Raw genomic sequence first — 15,441 nt, forward strand, 5'->3', positions numbered from 1 at the left:
TACTCCGAAATAGCCATGATGACTGTTTGATTCCGTTTCATAGCCGTAGTATTCGTGCGGCCCCGACCGTACTCTGAAATTCTAAATTTGGCTCTCACACCGAAAAAGTTTGGGAACCACTGCTCCAATGGCTTGAAGTATACTGCGTTCTCATGCGGCTATGACGTCATGCAAACGGAGTGATCGTGATGTCATAAGACTTCGAATATCCAAACACAATCTTAATTTTTCATAGTTAGGCTATTAACCACATTTTCTATTGTGTACACAGCCAATGGTTTGGAAAATGTCTAACCTCACGTCACAAATAGATAGTATTACGTTATATACATTTGCAAAACAGTAAACATACCTGACGTCACGTATAGTGACGTCCACTACGGATCCGATGAATCTCATCTTCAACAACAGAACCACAGAAGAGTACATACCATTATTAATTCAGAGAGCAGATATACAGATGAGTGGGGTGGGGGGGTGGGGAAATACAACATGACAGAAGTTTGTTGTCTGTGTAACAACTTTTTGTTCGTATTGAAAATAGCACACCTGCACGCTTTCTTTGTCACATTGTTTCCGAAGCGCCATCAATTTCTTCTTGTTAAGTACACATCCTTCGAGTTGCAATATGTTACACCCAGACGCATTAACAACGTTGGCGAGTTCTTCAAAACCCTTTTCTGTCATCGATTCATCTTTGATGACGATATGTCGAATCTGTGAATCCACCAATTACGTCAGCGAGGGTTGGAAGTTCAACAGAATATAAGGGATGACAGGAGCTAGTTTGTAATGATAGCTGTTTACATGAATACTCCACGATACATCGCGGTGAAATATGTGCCATATTGTATTGTTCATTTTGTTCTTTTCGAGATGCGCGACCCACGAAGAAATAGGATGAGGAAACAATTCGTGTACTATCATCGATGTCTTACTCTGTTAACTCAGAAGAACGAAATCAAGGCGGTTATCATATTGCGTGCGAGATAATAAAGTTGATGAATTCATCTTGCACGAATGCGTCTCGATGTTCAGGATTTGGAACTATGAAATAGTTTCAATCCTTCCTCAATCAGTGTGTTTTGCACATAATTTGTCAAACATTGCCCGTGCTTCTCTTACATCAGTGGGGAATACTTGTCGTGCGAACACCTCAATACGCGTGTTGACGAATAGAATAGGTTGCCCGAAATAGTTGCTCCGTATATCGTACGTCTCGGCTTCGTCGATGCATTCATGTAGGTAGGCCATTTGATATCGAGCAGTGGCTCTAAAGCGGTGGCACCTCTACCTCTCTTGGGGGCGTGTAAGATTCTTAGAGGGGCATGAAGGCGGTCTGAGAATCACGATGCATTTGCTGAAGATAGGAAGCAATTGCGTTGTGCTTTAAATTTTAAATTGTTTATTACCGTCCATAATATTTATTTTGTATTTTTCACAGCAATTTCAGGAACGCTACATAACATAGTTAGATCCGACCAGATGTGAAGGAAGGTGCAAATTTACGGTGTAATTAGGTCCACGTCGTATGGTCCACGTCGTATGTACGCCTAATGCATAATATGCCTTAGGGATCGAATCGAAAGCGCTTTGAAACAGAGATGTTTACAAGGATAAAGTATAGCCACTCTTGGCATGCTCAAAGAATACAGGTTCTGTAGCATACATCGCGGTTTGTTGCATATTAAAACGTCACGAGTGAATAGCTGATAACGTTTGGTATGCTAGATGCCTATTGTAAACAATCCGTGGCGACAATGATCATTTTAAACCATTATAGTCAAGGGGTTCTATCCTATGGCCCAAGACACAGTTGTGGGCTGTCGACAGGGCGTAATCATACGTTACAGGTTACAGTGTGCGTGCGAAACCCCGTAATTAGGCACTCCAAATCTGAATACTGGGGCGTTACACAACACCTAACTGTTTAGCGAATTTGTGTATGTCTGATTTTTCAGTTTGCCGAATGTCATCGTCATACCCACTGATCAGCAATATCTAGCTTATGAAACTACTACTGCTTTTGAGCACAGTGAGTCGGTATTTACATCCATGGTGGGCAATGGGCATGAAGTCCGTAACGCACACAGACTTGATGTTGAAGTTGGCATACTCTGCTTAGTTCCATCGACAGTACGCAAAATATATAGTCTTGTGGACAGAAGACAGCATTAACATCATCAACGTTGTGTGGATTTTCATTTGATTACTCTATTTTGATGTTGAAACTATGTGTATTTCATTGAATGTTATTGGGAGAACACCTACTTTTAATAAGAGTAATATGAGTAATACAATCCTTTTTATTATTGCATTGTTACGTCATATATTGCCAATTTAGTTTTCGTTTGAATCTTTTTCTATATGCTTGTTATTGTGCCGTTAGCTCTTGATAATGGGCACACGAAAAGTCTTCCAGTTGTTAAGTTCTTTAGTGCAAAGAATGTAGTTCTGACAGCAATACACAAGTTCAGTACCGCCAGCCATGTATTCAATTATATCGTTTTATAATTAGTTTATCAGTTGCGTTAGAGTTAGTAATGGCGCACCTGTCCTCTTTGTTTTTCACATTGTTTCCAGAACGCCATCAACCTCGTCTTGTTAAGGTCACAATGTTGGAGTTGCAATCTGTTACATCCAGACGCATTCACAACGTTTGCGAGTTCTGCGAAACACTCTTTTGTCATCGATGCATCATCGATGAGGAAATTTGCAATCTGTAAAAGGACCAAATGTGTGAGAGCTTTGTAAATTGCAACAAGTTGAGGGATGGCAAGGGCTACTTTGGAAGGATACCTATTCACATAAATAATATAGTAATAGAGCAGTGGTTTTCAAACTTTTCAAAAACATTCACGAAACGGTCCCTTGGCAATTTTTTGAATGACTCATGACACCTTACAAAATCAACAAGAAACGAAATGTTTGATTTTATGGTGTCAATGGGACAGGTGTAACCGATTTTTGGCGGGCAGCTCGGCTATTTTTAATTGCGATATTTAGAACGCAACTCCTAGAACGTGAATCACATTCAATCGGATCAAATTAACATCAGCCACCGAAAACGGTGGTGTCAGCCCACATAGCGCGATCACCCTAATCTCTGCGGGACGAATCGTTCCGACCCCTCTAATTCCAACGGATAATTTCACCACTACCCTTTATACAGCCGATTCACAAACGGTATTACGCGATTCACGATGAAACCGAAAAATTAACGGCAAACGCAATACTTTTTTAATTTGGTTCTGTCGGCTTTTAGTGAGCACCAACCAGTGTTATGAAAGTCAGTGTGCAGCTATTTTGTTGTCGCGGGAAGTGCGAAGTTTTTTAGAGTTGAGGAATCAATTTTCGCAATATTGATATTTACTTTGCTGAAGCATATTTTGATTTTTCGTGAATTCAGGTAATGATTGTCGCTATTCGAAAATACCTGTACCCATGTAAAATATGGTACCGTAAACAGTGGCCGATCATTAAATTTCTGCACCCGTTAAAAAAGATAACTTTGGTTTTATGAGAGAGAGCCTCCTACATTTACGCGATTTTTAGTTATCATTTTGCCAATAACCGTGTAAAAACATGTACCCATGTAGATGATGGTACCGTAAATAGTGGTCGATCATTAAATTCCTGCACCCGTCAAACGAGTTTGCTCTATCCATTTTACGATTAACTAAAAGGCTCTCCCTCCTGCATTTACGCAATTTTTAGTTGAATCATTTTGTGAATAACCAAGGATATCCATGCACGCATGTCGAATATGATGTAAGGAATAGTTGATGATCAAATGTTTGCACTCATTAGAAGTGCCTACTTTGTTTTCGAGTACCGTACTCTATTCATTTCGCCCGGTTTATTTACATACTTTTTGAGACGGAATCCTTGCAGATTTAAGGTAGGCCTGTTGGTATCGCATTACTCAGTCACCAATTATTTACATAATTTTAAAGACCTCGTTGCTACTCATTTCATCTAATTGGTTATGTCGAAGAGATTTGTGCGATAAATGCGACCGCATCCCCAAACGTAAAATTTTGTCGTGAATATTTTTTAAATAATACTCTACACCTTTTTCTCAGTATTCAGTATTTTGAAATTACAATAACAGTGAAAATAAACTACTACAGAGTATACAGGAAGCTTATAGTTTCAGCGACCGGTGCATCCCCTTCAACTCTGGAATAGGCTAATTCCATGTCAATAGCCCTAAAACAAATTATTTGGTCTCTTTCAGATTTTAGAGTTGACCGAAATTTGGATCAAATTATTGTGAAATATATCTGAATTCATCACAATTTCAAGTTTTTAAATTCAATTTCTAGCTTGGTGCATGATGATAACATGCAAGCTTTTCCAGATCATTCAATCGTAAAAATTGTAGAATTTTCGTAAGTTCTCTACATGAGCTATGTTGTAGAAGTTGATCTAATATATCATTCAAGTTACAATTTATCTTCGTGTACGGCAAAGGATGTAACTCATGGCTAATGGAAATCATTGAGGTATCCTTCTCATTTCTGTCAACTTTAAAACTTTCATTAACGGTGTCATATGAAAGCTATTGTTAGACTGAATGCTGAGAAGAAATGAATTTTTATTGAATATATACTATCAAAGTTGTGGCAGCAATGTATCATGTAGACAGAAGTAGGCGATTTGGGTAATGTTTAGTTCCTCTTGAAACTGGCGTCCGCAATTTTGTTGTAGACGGAGTTGCGCTAACAATATTTGAATTTGACGCTATTTATGACTTGATTTTGAAAATTAACGTGTTCTAAACTTGGTTATGACCGCTGATCTCATTTGATGTTAGGTTCAAGAGCTTCTTCTATTCTATCTTTCCAAGAGGCGATCTGGCTAAGCCAGTGTTTCCCGAACTTTTTCGAGCTACTGTCCTCCTGGACATCGAATAAAATGCCAGCGACCCCTGACACCCCCCTAACCACGCATACATCATAAAAGAAAGTTGTTCTGCGTTTATTACAGCTAATAATGAGACGGAAAAAGCTGGTGTATTATTATCATCATCCTCGTCATATTGGGTTATTGGTTTGAGTTTTGATAAAAACAATCGGAGGCAGTGCCTCACTTGCCTCCCCTGACCGCACGTCACTATATGCCACTTATACTTCAACTTATTTAAATAAAACTACTTACTTTATTCACTTTTGTATTTGAAAAATAGAAAGTGGGTTTGTCATGGTTTGGAATTGCTCTTCAGATAGAAATTGTCATCGGAGTCATGTGAATTAGCACATGTATCGGGTAACCGAACATATTTTCGAACATTAAACATATTTGTAGTGTCATTAGTCAGTTTGAGTTAGTCTTGAATATATATCTCACAATTACGAAAGTAGTCACTTCTGACGGCTCTACTTTTTGAAACTGCTCTCTGAAGTAGTTTTTCGACCGTTCATTGTCTACTTTCTTTTGAAATAGTTGAGACATGTTTTGGAAATACCTGATTCTAGTTCTACTTGAATAACTTATTACTTTGACCACCCTTATATATATTGTATACCTACGATTGTACAAATGTACATGTTTCTATCTCTGTATTTTATTTGACGAGCCTATATTTTAGCCCGGCTTATCGAAATTAGCAATTAAAACGGAAACAATTGTTTGAAATTAAAGCACAATCGAAGTTGCATTGGAAAGCACCTTTGTCGCTATGTCCATGTATAAGATATTGTTGAAGTAATATTCATTAATCAGCATACACTCGCGACATGAGAGTTTGAACGATGTGACTTCTGCGTTAGCTGTTGTAGCTAGCGTTAAAATGGGGCACCTGAATGTTGTCTTTCTCGCATTGTTCAAGAGTTTTGGTATACAATTTGTGACCCAATATTCTAGCAAGGAAAAAAATATTTTAACTTTGGGTCGCGCTGGACAACCAGTGGGGGAACCACTGAAATGTCAAATGTTACGTCCCTAACCACGATAGCTTCAAATTGTACTCCCTCCTACAGTTCAGATTTGCGCAAAACAAATGACATTTGCAGGATGATTAGGCTCAAATTGACCTAAACTTTGAGGGAGTCCGCGAAGACAAAAAGGTCGAAATATGATATGTACTACAAATGTAATTCAATAATTAATATTCACACGAAGCGACGCGAGAAGAAGAAAAAACGTGACCTCGTTAGATTTGTCGATTATTCGCGATGAGAGAAGCACATTATCCCCTCGCGATCACACGAGCATGACCCAAATTCCGGACTCTCTTTAGCGCCCACTAGCGGATTATAAATGAGTTTTGAGCACATTTCGATCAATATGACGTCACACCAGCAAAGCTTTGTCTAGCGACTAGAGGTGGTTACGATCCGGTTCAGGAGTATGTGGCTGTGTGTTGTAAGTTGTAACCACGGCCGAAGCCACATTTTTTCACCTCACTCCCGCACAAATAAACACTGATCGGCCCACCGTACGGTATTCGATGCAACTTCTGGTGGCTTACTATAAGCATCTGGTCGTAAATGATTTTAATGAATTACAGAAGAGTGCGGAGAACTAATCCTCTTCGATAATCGATAATCAATATCGATAATGATAATAATTTATCGTTGGGATACTTTTTTTTTATCTGAACAAGACACACTAGGTAGCCTACAATGCGATAAGACACAATGCGTTGTAATGAACAGATAGGCCTATAGTGCCCGACGTCACAGTTCTTTTCGATGTTGACATTTTATGAAGCCGCGGCCCTTTATAGTTCTTTCTATTCCGTGTGAGTGCTTTCTGTCGTCGGATCTTTTTCTGGGCTTTTTACGGCGGGGAAAGAGGAGACCAGATAAGCCTCCGGCGGGAATCGTACCGGCGCCGCCCGGTTAGTGGGCCCTTGTCGTCACCACTACGCTATCTCCTTCGCGTATTGTGGAATTATGTCAATAATATTGGTTCTTCCATATATTATTATATAATTTTGATCCTCTCTCCGCCCACATGATCAGAGTTAGCGGTCGAGTTGCTGGAGGATGACGACCTCGAAAATACAAGTAGCGTAATTGTACGTCATGATCATCTCACACCGGTAAGATCATTTATCAGCCTGCACCACTGAGCTACATAAACACCGCAGTCGAAAAATTTCAGTCGAAAAGTCATTCGGTCGAAAAATTTCCGTTTTCCGAAAATGCATCTATCGCATTTAACGATTTAAAACGCGAGTTAGTTGACGCGTCTCTTGGTAGGATTGACGAGACAAGTCCGTTCACAATAGAGTGTGATGCTTCCAATGCAGCCATTGCAGCTATCCTCAGTCAAAACGGTCGACCGGTCGCGTTCATGTCAAAAGCACTATCGCCAAGTGAAATACGCTACTCCTCTGTTGAGAAAGAAGCGTACTCAATTATCGCGGCAGTTCGTAAATGGGCTCATTTTTTACATGGCAGACATTTCACTCTTGTTACTGGCCAAAGATCTGTCGCGTTCATGTTTGACGGCAAATCTAAAGGTAAAATCAAAAATACCAAAATCCAGCTGTGGCGTGTCGAACTTGGTCAATTTTCGTATGATATCGTACACAAACCGGGGGCACTGAATGTTGCGGCTGATATGTTTTCGCGGACCACATCTTCGTATTGCGCATCGATTTCACCCTGTGAGTTGGGTTCTAATCTAAATCGCATACACGACACTCTGGGTCATCCAGGAGTCACAAGGCTGCATCATTTCGTTCGTTCGAAAAATCTCTCGTTCTCCCTAAATGACGTCCGTGAGACCTGCGCTCGTTGCCGCATTTGTGCTCAGATCAAACCAAATTTTTACAAATGCAATCCGCAAGTGCTTGTGAAAGCAAAACCTTGGGAAAGAATCAACGTTGACTTCATAGGGCCTTTGAAATCTAACAAATCCCCTTTCATGTTCGTTGTCATTGACGAATATAGTCGTTTTCCGTTCGCCTTTCCATGTCGCAACACTTCCGCGCTAACCGTCGTTTCGTGTTTGTCGACACTATTCGCTGTTTTTGGACTTCCGGGATACGTTCACAGTGACCGAGGCACCGCTTTCGTGTCCAAGGAAGTCAAGGATTATTTACATTCTCGCGGGGTTGCAACTAGCTTCACTACGCCTTACCACCCAACAGGAAATTCGCAGTGCGAACGCCTTAATCAAACATTATGGCGAACTATCAAACTCATTTTGAAATCAACCGGAGTCTCAGAATCATGTTGGGCTGACGCCCTTCCTCATGCGCTACATTCAGTTCGATCGCTACTTTGCACGTCAACTAATTCAACACCGCATGACCGATTTTTTTCCTTTCCAAGAAAAAGTATGGTGGGGAATAGCGTGCCATCCTGGCTATTGACACCGGGGCCAGTTTTCTTACGCAAATTCGTCAGAAACAAGGGCGACGAACTATGTTCTGAGGTCGAACTTCTTGAAGCCAACCCGACTTACGCACGTGTTGGTTTTCCTAACGGCCGCGAGTCAAACGTCTCACTCAACAATTTGGCCCGTTTTCCTACTGGAGAAGAAACACCATCGACTAATCCTAAAACGAAACAAGCTGAACCTTGTTCTGTTGATATCGATGGCCACGAGCCAAGTCGCGAAGTTTCTAACGTTGAGTTGAAGTCATCTGATGAAGAGCCTCAAGAATCTAACCATTCAGAGGATGCACCAGATGATTCGAGTAGAAATCTAGACGTCGAGCTTCGGCGTTCAACTAGAGTTAGGCGCCAGCCGGATCGGTATGGTAATTTTGTTAGTCATTGATGTTTTTGTGTCATTCTTCTATGTGAATTTACAAAATGAAAGGGGGGTAGAATGTGGTGATCCGCAATTAGGCAATAATTACTTTCGTCTGATTAGTTACGTTGTACAGTACAGTGTCGCCTTATCGTTACCGTGTCATTCTATTCTCTTCTGTTCTGCTGTCAGTTGTGTTCTATGTTGCTTAAAGCCACATTGGTTACCTTTGCTTTAATAAAGCTTCAGTTAGTTATTCAACGCAATAGTCAGTTTACGACACCGCACATTCGGTGGTTTCGCGACTCCATTTCCAACTTGGCGTTGCCCAGCTGATTACTAATTAATGGTCGGCAAATTTGCCCAGATTTATACTCACAGCCTATTTTGGAAGCTGATTACGTTCAACCCTTCGTAAACCCCAGAATAAAGGCAAACTATCTTTGAATAATGCATCCAAACGGCCTCAACCGACTCTATGAATATACCGTTACCTTGTAATTGCGATTACAATTAGATTCATTTATGTAAATAATTGCTATTTTATATTTTTCATCATAGTTTTTGAGAGGGTGGTAGTCCCGATATCCAAAAGAAGATATGTGATACTAAATCGCGCGCAGCGCGAAGAAAAATTTCATAAATCTGCCCAAAAACAATCTTGTCTATGTTCATTTACGAAAAAATTATGCGCTTTTTTCAAGCCTTCAAAATTCCGGACATTGGGGCATATTTTGGAAATTCCTCCCGGACGCAGTAAAAACAGTGAAATTCCGGACATGTCCGGGAAATTCCGGACGTATGGCAACCCTATCATAGTGCGTGTTATTGTGTATACCTGAGGATTGGAATTCATTCCTGCGCATATTCGTTACTCCAATAATATTTGTGAACGTATTGCTTTGCAGCAATCCAGCCGTTTTATTCAGAAAAACAATTGCCGCGATGCGAGCTACTCAATGCGATATAAGAACTCTATTGTGGTGGACGCAAAGGAAAAATTACTGGTTGGTTGTTCCTTGTCAGCGAGTAGTTAAATTCGTTTCTCACACGGTGAATTGTGCTTCGATATACATTCTCAAATATGCAGCTCCATATTCTCAGTGGCACTCATTTCGATTTTTTTCGATTCGTTTGAAAGGGAATCGTATATATTTCAATAAAATGATCGCCTCCGGAACGAATGGTGACGACCGCAATATAATCGAATTTCCGAGCGTTGGGTATTGGGTAGAGAAAAAGTAGTATTTCTATTGATAAGGTCGCGTTATACGCTCATATTTCTCTTGCTACAGTGGCACTTGAATAATGGCTCCATTTCAATGTTAAATTAGACTTTAGTTCTTGGTATTATTGACTGCAGCGTCTGTTTGTTTGTTGTGTGGTATTCATGGTGTTTGTCGACTACTATGGTCATTTACACCAGGCCGATATTCTGCATATTTTCCGTAACTGCCGACTTATAGCACGGCCCACCTCTAGGCTTTTGTAAGACACCGCTGACGCGGATGAGGTGTGACTGCAGCGTCGTGATTAAGGTTGCATTTACAACAAAAACAATTAAAAACATGTTTGAAACATGGCCCTTGTTTAAAACATGTTTTCAATTTTTTTTTTTTAGACACGACGTCACGAACCTTTTATTGTGACCACAGTGGATTGGCATTGACAATTGAAAATATAGGGTAAATATGGCTTCCAATCACTGTCTTAAAAAGACAAAAAATATCTTTAATCAGGACTACATTATTATGCAGCATTTTTACGGTCGGCGGTCTTCATCATCAAAACGCCCATTCCGTTCCAATGATGATTTTGAAGGTTCTAGCCACCTTACATCGTACACGTCGAGTATATTGGGTGCAAATCGTCCGTAGGCTCATACTCACATGTTTTTCATAACATTATAAATATTTTCACGATTATGGCAAAATTAGACAACGTTTGGAAAAACACAATTTTTTAAATTGCATTTGTTTAAAATACTGTTCAAAACATGTTTTAAACAATGTGTTTCAAAACACCGTTTGTTTTAAATGCATCCTAAGCCGATATTGAAATGTCATATGAGTATTTCAACTCTGTCCGTTTCAATGACATGTAGTAAAATGCGTTATAGTGCGGATATGACCTCCTCAATACGGAGACGTGACGTTATAACTCCGGACATCCACACAAAATTTAATTTTCGATAGTTATGACTTACATTTTCCATTGTCTACCTAGCTTATGGTTTGAAAATTGTGTAGTGACACGTAGAGGGAGTACTCAGGCTACTGTTTGGTAGGATTGTTGTTTGCGATGATACAATACAGCTATACCACGGTGACATATCCCTCATGTTACATTGATATCCGTTTCCCCAAGAGATGAAGCTCGCCAAAAACAAGGGCGATTAAAATAATCGATGTACTATCAGTTATATTTTACTCAGTTGTGATTACGTTCAAAATGACGCACCTTCACTCTTTCTTTTACACTCTGCTTCCAAAACGCCATTAACTTATTTGTGCTGAGGTCACAACCTTTGAGCTGCAATTTGTTACATTCGGATGCATTCACAACATTGGCGAGCTCTACATAACACTCTTCTCTCATCGATTGCGTCCGTGGCACACAAGACCTTAACAGGTGATAAGTGCCACTGAAAACCTTTAATAATAATAATAATAATAATCAATGATGCCGAGATATGGAATCTGTGAATCAACTAATTACGTTTAAAATATTGCTGTGACTTCCAAGTTGAATAAGTACAGAGGGAGTAGCCTACTCAAGCTACTGTTTAGTAGGATTTTTGTTTGCGATTATATAACATAGCTATATCACGGTGAAATATCCGCCATATTGTATTGATATCCGTTTTCTCGAAAGATGGAGCTCGTCAGAAACAAGGGCGAATAAAATAATCGATGTACCGCCATTCATAGTTACTCTACTCTATCAACTCACAGGAATGAAATTGCTGCGGTTGTTGCATTGCGTGCGAGAAAAACGTATATTGCACGTATCCGTCTCGATATTCAGGTTTTGAAACTTTGAAATAGCTGCAATCTATGCTTCGGTAATATGTATTTGCACATATCCATGCAAACATTTCGCATACGTGACGTGTGTATGCTTCAATAGGCGTGTTGACGAATATGTTGACCAAAATTGTGCTGGGAATAGCGTATGTGTCTGCTCCACCAATGCATTATTAAAAGAATACGACATAGAAGACCGGGATTCAAACTATGTAGGGTTTTAAAGATTTCAACGAAGGTGCGATGCCTTCTGAGACTAACGATGCATTCTGTAGGTAGGAATAAATCGATTTGTGCGTAAACATCAAAGTGTTTGTTAGCGACAATAATAGTTTAGTTTCTGCGTGGTTATCACATGCACCGATTCTCGATAACAGAGTTAGAGTCCACCGAATGTGCCTTTGAGTTCGAACTATATATTCACCAGAATGCGTTTAAACGTGCAAAGTTACTGTGCCATTAACTATTTTCTCATAAGTTTACGTTATATGTAATGCAAAATATGTTTTGATATCTAATAATTAATAATGCTCCGAAACAAAACTGTTTATAACGTTGAATTAAAATCAGCGTTAGCAGGCGTATGCTCAGCTATTGCATGTTTTCTTGAATATAACTCATACCGAATTAGAGCATTTTGTGGCCGCCAAAAGATCTCGAGTGAATGGCACGTGTGAAGGCCATCTATCGAAAATGAGTATAATTACTCACGTCACAAGGATCTTCGTAATTAAGTATAAAATTTAGATACCGAGAATAAAAGCCTAAGAAAACTGTATCCCGATAAACTAATAGATAGATAGGATTGGGATAAATACCTACCGAACAAAGTGACAATGAAGTACATCAGTGGCTCCAACCTTGATATTTTTAAATATGGATCAAAGTAGAATGCATCAAAAACCGAGATAAAAGTATGGTACATCAACGGCCGTAACTGTAGATTTTCAAATCTGGAAATTAGGGGAGGCAAGTTCGAAGGGTGCCAATAATTATTTCAATAATCAACATTACGCGGAATATTTTTAGCAGATATATTCAACTTGATAGTTTTCTTTGCGCTTGGCGCTATTTAGTACAAACGCTTCGCGCTGAGAAACAACGGACATTCACTCAAAATTGCTTGGATGTATAAATTAAGGCGAACGAAGCCGGACAAGTAAATGAAGACTGCTGTGTGATGAAGTGAGGAGCAAAACGATAAAACCAGGCATATGGTGTAATATTTGCAAATGAAATCGAGGTTGACCTTGATCACCACTTTCTCAAGTCAATGACGTCAAATTTATTTTAATTTGTGGCTTGTAATATGGAGCTGACGTACAACTTCTGAAACCTATTTAGCCTGATGTCGTAAAAGCGGGCACACATTCCTACTTACCGTTATTTCGTTTTCCATGCAGGCCATCGATAAACATTTCAATTTTTGCTTCGTCAAATTGCATTCTATCAATTCCACATCCTTGCATCCAATGACTCTGATAATCGCTGCCAGTTCACTAAACACTTCCGCAGGCATTTTTTTATCGACGATGAAAAGTTTATGGATCTGAATAAGAATACGGACTGATTGCTACATTTCGTAAAACAAGGACCAACAGATTGACAACCGGTATTTTAGCGAATGTAAAGTCGCGTCCGAGAGGAAAAGATGTACTCAAGGGACTAATAAATAAGTAGTTTAGGTGAATAAGAATAGTCAGCTATACTTATTTAAATAATTTTATTTATCGCCGCAACCTTGCAACTATTATTTTCACTTTTATGAGAATGGTTGCATCATTTTCTTACCCATTTGGAAAACTGAGTGTATTGCGTCCCATCATACCATTGTATTGTATACGGGTTGGAATAATTTCGTTCGTAAACGCGAGTAGCTCGTCAATTCGTGTAATGGCAATTTATTGCCACGGTTATACCATGCGTTCGGCTTTTAATCAGAATTGATAACATCAAAACTTTATCGGTTAGTTTTATCATACATCTCCCTTCAAAATAAGGAAAATATGAGAAATCAAGACGGTGTGGAAACCGTGAGTATATATCTCTATCACCAGGAACCTATAAAGTCTCATGACTAAGGCGATTTTTTTTCAACTAAAATCGGAAAATTTTGACATAAAAAAATCAAAATTGTGACCTTTTTCTACTCTGAAAAACTTGACTTTGACAGAATTTTGACCTCATGTATGTAGATTAAGTGTTTTCGCATCTAATGTTGTTAGAATTGTACAACCTATGTTCATTTCTGGTTGGAACTGTCTGTCCTTACGAGATAGTTTGGCCTGAAAATTTATTTGACTTAAAAACTGACAGAATTTTACATGAAAAAATATCATTTTGACGAAATCCATACCTATGAAGAATTCCAGTAGTTTCATCACGCATTATGGTGGAAGTAATTAAAATTTGTTTTAGTACAACGAAAGATACTTTCCTACATTCTCGGGTAGAAAGTATCTGTCCTTACCAAGTAGCTTGCCAAGAAGAGCAGCAGTTGTTGGCTGGCAACAGGCTACAAGATGTGAAATGTCAAATGATAAGTTCACCGACAGTGCAAACATCCACGATACAAACCAAATGCAGGTTGCAAACAATTTTTGACTTTGTGAAGAATTTTGACAATCATTTGACGTATCGCTACATTTTTGACTAAATTTTGACTTTTTTTAACCTGCCAAAAGAAAACCGCGCTATTCATGACATATCTCTAGTAACTAAAGACACAGTAAATATATACAATACGTAACAAATAGTGATATTGGAAATACGATAACGTCATTTTGATTTGATCCAATATCTACAATCTGGAACAGGAGTGGCAAACATACGACCCGCCACACGATGTCATAATACTTCCATGTGCATAGGCTCCTCTTATAACCAGCAGACTATGGCGCTGTGGTTTCACTCTAGTTAACACTAGTAACAATAAGTCTGTGAAATTGACATCCAATTTCAAGAAGGTTAAAAGTGCACACTAAGTTCAGAGTTTTATACAAATATGATTCAAAAAGTCGGTATTCACATAAGCGAAAGCGCCAATGCGGAGTCGTTAGATGCAGTTTACGTGGAAAATATATTAGTTGCACATATATATAATTGTAAAATTTGTGATCGCCCTGCTGTGTCACTTACGAACCAAACGAGGATAGATCCGGTCGAGTCCCAGCATTATATCAATTTTTAGTACACATTTTATCAATATTTTTAATAAGTTTCCTCAGACTCTCGCGGGCCGCACAGAACGGTGTAGAGCAGGGATGGGCAAACTACGGCCCGCGGGCCGCATGTGGCCCTCTACACCGTTCTGTGCGGCCCGCGAGAGTCTGAGGAAACTTATTAAAAATATTGATAAAATGTGTACTAAAAATTGAATTAATGCTGGGACTCGACCGCTGTTCTAGGGTAAATACTTCCTGTATTATTTTATATGTGGCATTTCTGGCGTGACAGCCGATCTCAAGGCCCACGCAGTTTGAAAGGTTTTAACAGCTAAGCATCACAGAAATCCTGAACGAGATTGACATAATTCGGATCACTAGTGTGATTTCAGATTGGCCACTCCAGTTTTAATTATTTCAGTGATGTGCCTATAAAAAACGATTCGTGCGTGTCTTAGGTATATTCTTTCTCTGTATGCGTAGAATTAGGGTATTTATATTTTATCTACACCCAGTAGAAGCGTGTTTGAAAAGCT

General features: G+C 39.2%; 1 protein-coding gene across 1 annotated transcript in view; it reads right to left on the reverse strand.

The window, feature by feature from the left end:
• LOC145452820 (uncharacterized) overlaps positions 1–15,441 on the reverse strand; it is a 60,589-nt gene that overhangs the window by 28,041 nt on the left and 17,107 nt on the right. Inside the window, exons 3-5 of the mRNA XM_080330963.1 lie at positions 13,123–13,290; positions 2,553–2,720; positions 550–717 (exon numbers count right to left, since the gene is read on the reverse strand). Coding sequence (XP_080187089.1) covers positions 550–717; positions 2,553–2,720; positions 13,123–13,290 — 504 coding nt within the window. The remainder of the gene's footprint in view (positions 1–549; positions 718–2,552; positions 2,721–13,122; positions 13,291–15,441) is intronic.

Source organism: Botryllus schlosseri, chromosome 12, assembly GCF_051294905.1.
Source record: "Botryllus schlosseri isolate E-star chromosome 12, Bs_hap1, whole genome shotgun sequence".
Classification (NCBI taxonomy): Eukaryota; Metazoa; Chordata; class Ascidiacea; order Stolidobranchia; family Styelidae; genus Botryllus; species Botryllus schlosseri.